Source organism: Equus asinus, chromosome 23 (genome assembly GCF_041296235.1).
Source record: "Equus asinus isolate D_3611 breed Donkey chromosome 23, EquAss-T2T_v2, whole genome shotgun sequence".
Lineage (NCBI taxonomy): Eukaryota > Metazoa > Chordata > Mammalia > Perissodactyla > Equidae > Equus > Equus asinus.
In genome coordinates this window covers 53,050,263-53,060,155 of record NC_091812.1, presented here as the reverse complement: position 1 = coordinate 53,060,155, position 9,893 = coordinate 53,050,263, and the positions used below count along the sequence as shown (strand labels likewise).

Genomic DNA, 9,893 nt, shown 5'->3' with positions numbered 1-9,893 from the left:
AAACCACCAAATTCTAATTTTGCACCAGTTTACTTTTGATATTTAAACTTATTTACTTAATTAAATTCATTACAATCTTAGCCAACTTGACCATGCACAATTCCTTCCTCAGGGTTCCTCCTCCACAATGTTCTATAACTTTCTTTTTTTACATTCAGAATTTGTCCCTTGCCTTCTTTCTTACCTCCTAGTACTTTAGGACAAATTTATCTTTCTTAACAAAACAAACAAATATTTCCATTTTTAGATCTTCTTTACTGAAAACATACGTCTTACTTTCCTTGAATACAAAGTTGTTTTCCTTACTAATTTTCAGCAGTTTTAATTACACATAGCAATTGAAATTCCTAACCCATACAGACCTTAATTTCAAGAAGTAAGCAATCATGAGGTCTCTTTTATGTTAGCATTCTGTGGCTTGGCAAGTTTATAAACACTTTTCATAATTTCTAGAATCATGTTACTTCATAGTACAGTCTTTTAATAAAATACAATACATATTTACTAGTAGACCCAAACATATTTTAATTTCTCTGTAATAAGAAGCCGAAAGTAGCTAAACCTATATTAATAATTAACATCTAATATTTTACCTTATTTGGAAATGGTCTAGATACTCAATAAATTTTTATCATTTAATTTAACATAGCAAAACTTGAAAGTTTTAAGTTACCAAAAAGGTTTTGGAAGCTATTTTAAGAACACATGTCATAAGCTATAATTATTGCTAAAAGCTTATCTATAAACTCTTATTTCACTTGCATCTAGACCATGTTTGTAACAATCATATTTTGATTACTCACAAAAACTTTATGTGACGCTAAGGAAGTTAGCCATCATTTTAAGTTGTTTTAAGGACATATGTCATAACAATCATTGTTAACAAGTTTCCCCCAAAACTTTTACCTTTTTTCCGTTTATTTAGTTTACCTGTTTCCAATAATTATTTAGATTGCCTATAAAGACTTTGAGACATCAGACAAAATCAGTAATCATTCTAAGCTATTATTTTTCTGACAAATTTGTAACAGGGATACCATAATCTTATTTGACTAGTAAACCCAGACTACATGTCTGCATCATATCCAATGCTGGTAACTTTGAGGATGCCTATTTCAATCAAGCCAACAATCTTAAATAAGCTTTCATTTACCAAAGATTAATTTATATCGTGTTAACTTGAAAGAAATTTTGGTTAATTGCCATTACACTTAGAAATAATTTATATAAGAACTTACTTTAAGCCAATTGAATAGAGCTCTTTAGAAATTATACCATCTGGAAGTATGGTATCATACACACATAAATATATATAGACACACATACACAGCGACTCCATAGCTATTGTATTAAAGTTAATGCCATGAATACAAGGCTCCCTGGTTGTGAATTCAAATTTTGTTTTAAGCCTTTTTACTAATAGTTGTTGAGAAGTCTCTTAAGATGCTAGATTTTTGGCAAGGGCATTCTTATAGCCATTTTTCTTGCCTTTTTCATTTTTTCTTCTTCAGTCCTAGGAATTAGTGATGGGCTAGACAGTCCCCTGAGGGTTTGCAAGCTCTTAAAGACAAGGGAAGTGGGTGGAATCTGAACTACCTAGCTGCATTTCCAGTCTTTTGAGGATTTTTTTTAAGGACAGTTGCTCTTAATGTCTCATAAATTGGGTTGTAACTCAAATGACTTTCCAGGTCGATCTACCCGTCCAAATACATCACAAAGACACAGAGAAACCACTCAAATTTTCTCCAAGGTAGAGCTTCTGGGGCATATTTGTCTTAGTTTCTAACATCCCAATATCTCCAAGCATTTTGAGAGGAACAGGTGAGGCTTTGGGATTGGAAAAAGACAAGTGAACTTTGAACCAACGTCTAGAGCCATGCATCTGGCTCTGTAGGGATTTGCAAGACAAAGGTGATTGTTGCCAGTTTCCCCCCAAAACTGGAAAGAGTTTAACCCAGCCTTTCAGCTACATTTTTTCAATTTAGAAGTTTTTCCAATTTAAGGTCCCATCCTCTGACCATTGGCAAGTAGGATCTTAATAGCAACTCAAACCAATAAGCATTTATAGCTTAACCATGGATGCAAGAGCCCTCCCCAAAAGACAGTGCAAAAGAAGCTGCCCTCACAAGATCTAGAAAGTTCACTTCCAAAAATAGTTCCAGAAAACAAAGGTTTCTGTTGCACAGGCTGTAGTGCACTAACAAGCAATGAAGGTTGAGAAACAAAGCCCCAGATGGACTGGGACCCCTCATGGCAAACTCTCCTGAGAATGGATACAGCCAGCCAGAGAGTACATCTCAGAACTCCAGTCTACTTGACTGGCTGCCAAGATGCATGCCGGAACATGCATCCTCTGAATGGTAGAGACCAAAGAGGTCACAAAACCAGCTCTCAAGACATAGAACAAGACAAAACAAAGAAAACTTCATCTTATATGAACATTAACAGCTTTATCTAGACTTTGGGTCTCTTGGAGCCAGACTACTATGTAGGAGAGAGCTGCCACGGGGTTAGGGATTTGTGTGTGCTTTACAGAGTACCATGTTGCATGGATGTTTTCTTAAGGGTGGTGGGGGACCCTGTCATCATCTATCCCCTTCTGTGACCAACTTGTCCTATTACAAGAGTCGTCTTGAGGTGGCAGGTGCCCTAATGGCTCTTAACTGGTCAACCTGTGCCCACCAATTTTGTGGCCGTTTTTGGCTTCCAGGATGCCGCTTAGCAACAGTTTCTACCTTAAGCACATACTCCATAGGCAGGCTCTACAGCAAAGTTTACTGCAGCCTGCACAGACAGCAGGCTTATGGAGATGCCTGTGTCTTGCCCCATGGTGTTTTCCTTTTTATGACAAATGGCACAGAGACAGAGACAAGGGAAGATAGTGACCTTCTCTGGGAGGAGAAAGATCAATAAACCAAAGAGTACTCAGTTGTTCGTACTAAGTACTTGTAGCTAAAAGTCACCCAATTTGGGAGAATGAAGCACAAGGGGCTACAGGTTGGGATCAAATTAGCATTTTCCCATTGTTTCAGAATTTAGACACTGCCAGGCAAAAGTATATTTATGCTGCAGCTAGAATCAGATCACAAAAATTTGGGGTGTCCCTGAAGCCAAAACCCTCCCAATGAAGGCCAAGCCAAGGCTTCTTTCCAACGGCCAATATAATTCCCCTGAGGCCAACGGCAGTTTGGTAGGGCCCTTAGCCACAAAAAGAAGTGCAGCCCACATTTCTGACCATTGCTGACCACAAAACGGAGTGCAACCACATTTTTGTCCGACCATAGTTTTGGGACCCCTCACACCTGACGATTATCAAGCCAAGCCTGCAGGACACAAAACAAGCTTAGTTAGATGCTGCAGCTCTTTGTAAACATTTGCAGCTTCTGGAAACTTTAGGTTAAAAGGTGGAGCCCTTGACTCTTAAAAAATTTCTTTGTTTCTTGGTTCAAAAGCTCAAAATGAACACAAAGCAGCCACTGTAATTTTAAATTATCATGGGTTATCTTGCCAGCTGATTACAGTTATCCCCATTTTAGGGGACTTTCCCCAAGGTGGCCAAAACAAACAAGATAATTTCTAAAGAGAGTTTGTTATAGGTACTGGGAAACTCAGTCCCCAAAAGAGCCAACTCAATTCAGACAAACATTAGCACACGCTACAGTTCTACATATAACATAGACTAGAATACTAGCTAGTTTTCCAGAAGTAGCTCCGAACCAGTGCCAGGAGCTACCCCAAACCAGACTTCCAGGGATAACTCTTAGCCAGTGCCAGGACTTTCCCAGATCTAGTAGCAACTTAATGAGTGAAACTTTTATCCTGCCTCTAATTATCTTGGGTGTTTCAGGCCCCAGGTTGGGGTCTCAGCTCACAAAGATTCCTCAGAATACAATCTAAACCTGTATTTCCAGGAAATCAAACTAGAAAGATGAGGGAAGGGACAGTTACTTTCTTAAGGTTACTCACCCAGATCCAAGTGACAGCTTGATCCAGAAGCTGTTTCTTCTCCCAAAGGAAGGAAAAAATGCCTTGAGGCCTGGGGCTCTGCAGCACAGAAACAGGAATCCAGTCAGCTGAGTCTCTAGAAAAACTCCTCTAAGCAGCCACTTAGCCTCAGTGAAAAGACCCCACACCCTGCCAGGGGTTCCAGAGCCTTGGACAGGTAGTCAAAGGATCTTGTCCTTTCATGGTTTGTTACCACAAAAAATTGGGGTTCACTTGCCTGATGCACTTAAACAAGCCAATTAATTACAGCATCAGCCTTTGGGAAAAGAGATCAGCTTTATTCTGAGAGATTGACCTGCAGGGAGAACAGGGGCCCTGTGCCCTCAGACCTGTCTCCCCAATTCAGGGTTTTGGGTGCAATTTAAGAGATTAGTGAGAACAAGCTGTCATTTATGGCAGGGTTCTAAACATCTGTGATGAGGTGGAGAAGGAATTTTAACATCAGATCTTCCTGAATAAGGGACCTCTTGCTTCTTGTAAGAGTCCTACTTTCAAGTTCTGGTCCTGTCCTGATTCTGGGCTTCCATGGGGAGGAGGATCTTTGGCTCTACAGTCATTTCATATCTAGACTTCTTCTTTTGCCCATGCTCTGGTAACATGACCTTGCCTATTTTCCAAAAGGCAATTCTTAATCACTCTGTTGATAAGACATGGGGTCGGTTTAACTGGTTCTGGAGGGCCCGAGGTTACAAGGAGAATGAGATGACAAAGGATGCTGAATTCCACTTAAAATGCCAAAGGATTGCTGTCTATTGTTTTGTATGGCAAAGGAGTGTGGTATGAGCCCATTGAACTGACTTTAAATTCTAAAGAAAAATAGACAAAATCCCTATTAATTAGTTAGAAGGGAGTAGATTTTTCTGCCAATTGAAAAAAAGTCTAAGATTTCATGAGTGATTTCCTCAATGAAATATAGTAAAAATAACTTTATTAATCCATTAACTGCAGACCTCTGGAAGCCTATTTATTTTTAACTCTTGAATTTTCTTGTGAGTTTAAGAAGAACAACTCAACACAGCTTATGGGGATACCCATTCCCTGCACAGCCTATGATTTCTCTCCAGCAGGTAAATTGGAACAATTATAGAGCTCACCTCATTCGTTTCCCTTTGTCAGGGATTACTGTCCTGTCCTACATTACCCTTTGTCTGAAAAGTATTGTTCCATATATTTTCTTCTTTTTGTTGTTGTTTAAGATGAGAGGTAAAACTAGTCTCTGTAACTATATCATGATCAGTAGTGGAAGTACTGAAAATTGTTTTTGAGGTATCCCCCAAAATCTATTTCTCCAACCATAAAATTTAGACCACTTATAGTGATTGCTGATATATTTAGGTTTACTTCTATCATATTACATGTTTTATACTTATATTTTCTGATTTATTAAGCTTTCCCCTCTTTTATGTGCTTTAAATCTCTTCTTTTTACCTAGTTATTTAACAATCCATAGCTTTCAACAGACATTTCAAAAAGCTCAAAGGAAAAATCAACATCTTTACTCATCTATGGAAAAATCTAAAGATACTTTAATTATGATCACAGTATTTTAGTTCTACCATGTTTTAGTTCCTAAGAATTAGACATTATTATTATTGTTTGTGCAATTATTTTTTAGATGTAACCACATATGTAGCAATAGCATTCCTCTTTAAGACTTCCTTAAATTAGGGCCTTCAGATGATTGTTCTTTCATATAAAGTAAAGCACTAATACCTACTATCACAGGGATCTTTTAATGATAAATTCTCTCAGTCTTTCTCTAGTTTATTTAATTAATGATTTATTTCAAAATCATTAAGAATAAACAAAAATCAACTCACAGATTCCAGCCATATAGGCTCTGACTTTCCTCCTTTAGGACCTCACTGATTCCATGGGAGACCTCTTCTGGCCAGGCTGCTGTCCTCACTCCCAAGGACAACTCCATTTCTCACCTCCAGCCCAGACTGAAGAACCTCTTCTCTTCTCTTTCTTTGCAACCAATAGTTGCAATGTGAGTGCTGAAGAGACTTATGTGTGACCAAGATGGAGAGTATTATGACTTCCCAGACAGAAGCAGTGAGTGCTTACCAAGAAGAGTATTTAAATATATTATGTCCTTCACTTCAGAAGGCAAGCTTCTCAGAGCTATTTTCTATGTCATCATTAACTTCTCTTATTCACCCTTCCTTCTGTTCCAGTGTGGTTTCTGGTGATTAATTCTACCAAATCAACTCTCCCAGAGGTCACCAATGGTTTATTACTTTTAGAGTCGTCATAATTTTCTATGTTCATTTTAATTTAGTATTTTTCTGGGCAAGGACTTTCTTGCTGTTTCTGAGATACTTTCTATTTCATCCTGAAGTTAGTATCAAAACAGGGAAGTAAAAATGGAAAGATAATGGGCCTGTATCAATATTTTCCATCATTTTCAATACATCATTTTTTCTTTCTCCACTCAACTTTCTTAGAAAGCTGTCCTTGCATTTGGATGCACTGGGGCAAAAAGAAAACAAATGTCAGTCTGAATATGGCGGAAGAAATAAAGTGAATCCCCAGGTGAGAAAAATGACAGCAAGAGTTCTCTTCTCTTATCACCCGCTCCACTAGTCCAGTGTGGTTTCCGCTCATTAATTCCACCAAACAAACTCACACTAAGGTCAGTTCCATCTGTTTCCTCATGTAGTAGATGGTTTCAATCAACAGAGCAGCCTACTGACCTTCAACATAGTACTAATCAAAATATTGATAAACGACCATCATAAGTAACTAAATATGCCATGATTTAAAGTAAATAAAACATTAAACATATTAATATGATTTGCCAATATATCGATTCCATGAAATCTATCCAGAGGCAAATGTATTTCAAAAGAGGGAAAATGATGCAGAGAAAAAATAATCCACGCTGTATTATAGGTCAGACCTATTTTTCTCCTCCACTTCAGAAGGCAAACTTCTCAAAGCTATTTTCTATATATTGTCATTAACATTTCTTATTCACCCTTCCCCCTATTCCAGTGTGGTTCTGGTGACTAATTCCACGAAATCAACTGTCTCTGAAGTCACCAATGCCATCTATTTCCCAGTGTGCTGGGCAGTTTCCATCCACATTTTTCATTAATACATTGAGTATTCTAAGCAGTTTCAGTCTTTAAACATGGTCTTCTCTCCATTCTCTCTCGTTCTGAAAATGCATGGCTATTCCACCTGTTTTCTTTGTGGTTCTTCCCTCACTTTTAAGGTTGAAGGTCCTAGCAACCAATTTAAGTCCTTTCTCATTCCCATATACTCTCTTCCCAGGTGACCACTTTCCTTCGTATACTCTACAGTTTGTGGAATTGCTTGTAAATTGTAAACTCAACTATCCTGCGAACATTTGCACTTAGATGTCTACCGGGAAAATACAGAGAATATCTACCACTTTTGTTCTTACATACTGACATGACTCGATCCAGCTTGTGCTGAGAGAATTCCATTTTTTCCCTTCCCATTTTAACATTAAACCTAACTGATAATAATTTCTAACATTAATTAGTGTTAATTTAAAAATAACTAATATTCAATTACCAATCAATTGGTTAGTGTTTTTAGGTTACTTTCCCCACAAAAAACAAACATACAAGAAAGCAGGAACTGTATTTGTTATGTTCACCTCATATCCTGAGGTCAACATACAACCAGGCTTAGAGGAAGTCTATTTTTACTTCTAACTTGAATATAATAATGATGGTAAATGAATAGTGCCATCCATTCTTTAATCAGCTTGCACACTCAGGTGTGGTGTTTCTTTTTTAAAGAATAAACAAATAGAAGATATTTTCTACAGTAAAGATTTAATGAACAAAGAAAATAATAAATTGGCTAAATATAAAGAATGCATTTTGTTATATTAAACTACAATGTAAAGGTGCACATAATGTTATAGCAACAAAAATAATTTAAATCTCATAAATAATTAAATAAATAAATATTTAAATAAATAAATAGAGCAGCCGGGTCATCTGTATCAGACTAGTGTCTGCAGGGTTAAACACAATATTCATTAATACGCTTGAAAACATTTGACAAATTTGATTGAGTTCAGATCACGATTACAGCAGAAATCCTTGAGTCCTTGACATGGCAGAGCAAGTGGAAGTGTGATATTATCAGTCAATGAAAAGCATTTCCATGTTGAACCAGGTGTCATTTCTTCCTCCTTAACTTTGCTGCAAGTTTGTGGATGAAGAGAAGCATCTCATGATTTCTGCTCTGACGATCTCCCAGGCACAAGGGCTGTATTTCTTCTCTTGCAGATAGAGAGCGATTCTTTGGAAGTATCTCCTCACAGCCAGCAGGGAGTCCTCGTTCATCAGGGGCGTCTCTTCCACCCCCACCTCCTGGCTCAGACAGGCTTCCAGCTCAGTCAGCTGCTGATAAAGTCCAGTGTAGAGTTTGTCTAGGAGGGCCTCATCCCAGGCAGCAGACGAGCCCTCTGTGCTGAAGAGGTGGAAGATCTGCTGGATCATCTCATGGACCACAGAGATGGCTTGAGGCTTCCGGAACTGGTTGCCATCAAACACCTCCTGGGGGAATCCAAAGTCATTTCTGTCCTTCAGGCAGGAGAAGGGGGAGATTCTCCTCATTTGCCCCAGGAGCATCAAGACCCTTGTGTTGCCCAGGCTATGGGTGTGAGGCAGGTCACATCCCAGAGAGCAGCTGGAGTGGCAGCTGAGCACCACCAGGGCCATCAGTAAGGAAAAGGGTAGAGCCATTGAGGATCTTGCAGATGCTGCTGGCCTGGCTGAGGTGAGTGACCCTGTCTCTGGGTTCTCTGAAAACCTTTCTTTGTGCATGTGTCTTAAATAGGGCACACATGAGTTTCCATTTTCTGAACGTTTCCCTTACTTTCTACTTCTGTTTTTGCTTTCCTACAAATCCTACCATGATTTAGAGCAATGCTTCTCAACCATTTGTATTTTTCTTTATTGCCTCCTGCCCCCAGAGTCTTCTTATGTGTTTTCCTGATTGAACCACTCAAGAAAACTTAGTAACACAGATATACTGTACATACAGATATGCATTATATCTATATATCTATATATCTCTACTTTATACATAGAAAAAGAAGTGCAAACTTTACTTTTGTTATTCAATGCAAGATTAAGAATAACCTAGAATTTTAAGCTAAAATTTAAATTTGAATGCTAATGACATTTAATTTAACTTCATAGGTAAGTTTGCAGGATTTTTAATGTAATATATTTACTTATATAAATAGTAGTGTACCAAATTATATATTCAAATTCAAATTTTACATAAATATATAATCACAATACCAGTAATGATATACTTAAAATCTTTCAGAGCTGCTAAAAACAATATTTTCTTAACATGTGTTTTTATGTACATAACTGTCACTTTTGCTTCATGTCAGAAAATAATTTTTAACTTCACCAGCTCTCTGATAATATTGCTTCTTTTCTGCCATCAATATAAGTACTAATGTTTATTTAACTTTATGGATTAAATAATAAAATATAGACGATTTGCATTTAATTCTCAACCCCACCTCACCCTCAGAAGCACTAAGGCTCAAACATAAGCAACATCCACAAAAAGCTAACGGCAGCTCATCAGTAAGCGAAGGCAGCCTCTCACAGCATGACTTTGAGATGGAGCAAATGATGGGGGAGAGTCTGCCCGTGAACCATCCATTCACCATAGATATTGCAGCACTGATCTTGCATACACTTTGCGTCTATTCCATGAACTCAATGTCAATGCTTCTTATATGATACACAAGAAAACCCAACAAGAAAAATGAAGGAATAAGATTTTGTTGGATAGGGTTGAGCTTTGGAGTGCCACGAAGCATTGTAATATCTAACATTTGTTCTACCCTTTAGAATTAATTTTCCACCTTT

The 9,893-nt window shown here is 37.8% G+C and overlaps 1 protein-coding gene across 1 annotated transcript; it reads right to left on the bottom strand.

Moving 5' to 3' along the window:
• Positions 1-1,493: 1,493 nt before the first annotated feature.
• LOC106824784 (interferon alpha-2) lies at positions 1,494-8,741 on the bottom strand. Its single transcript, XM_014831278.3, has 2 exons — positions 8,192-8,741; positions 1,494-1,513 (listed from the first exon to the last, which is right to left on the bottom strand). Exons 1-2 carry the CDS (start codon positions 8,739-8,741, stop codon positions 1,494-1,496), a joined length of 570 nt encoding a protein of 189 aa, XP_014686764.3.
• Between the last annotated feature and the right edge of the window lie 1,152 nt (positions 8,742-9,893).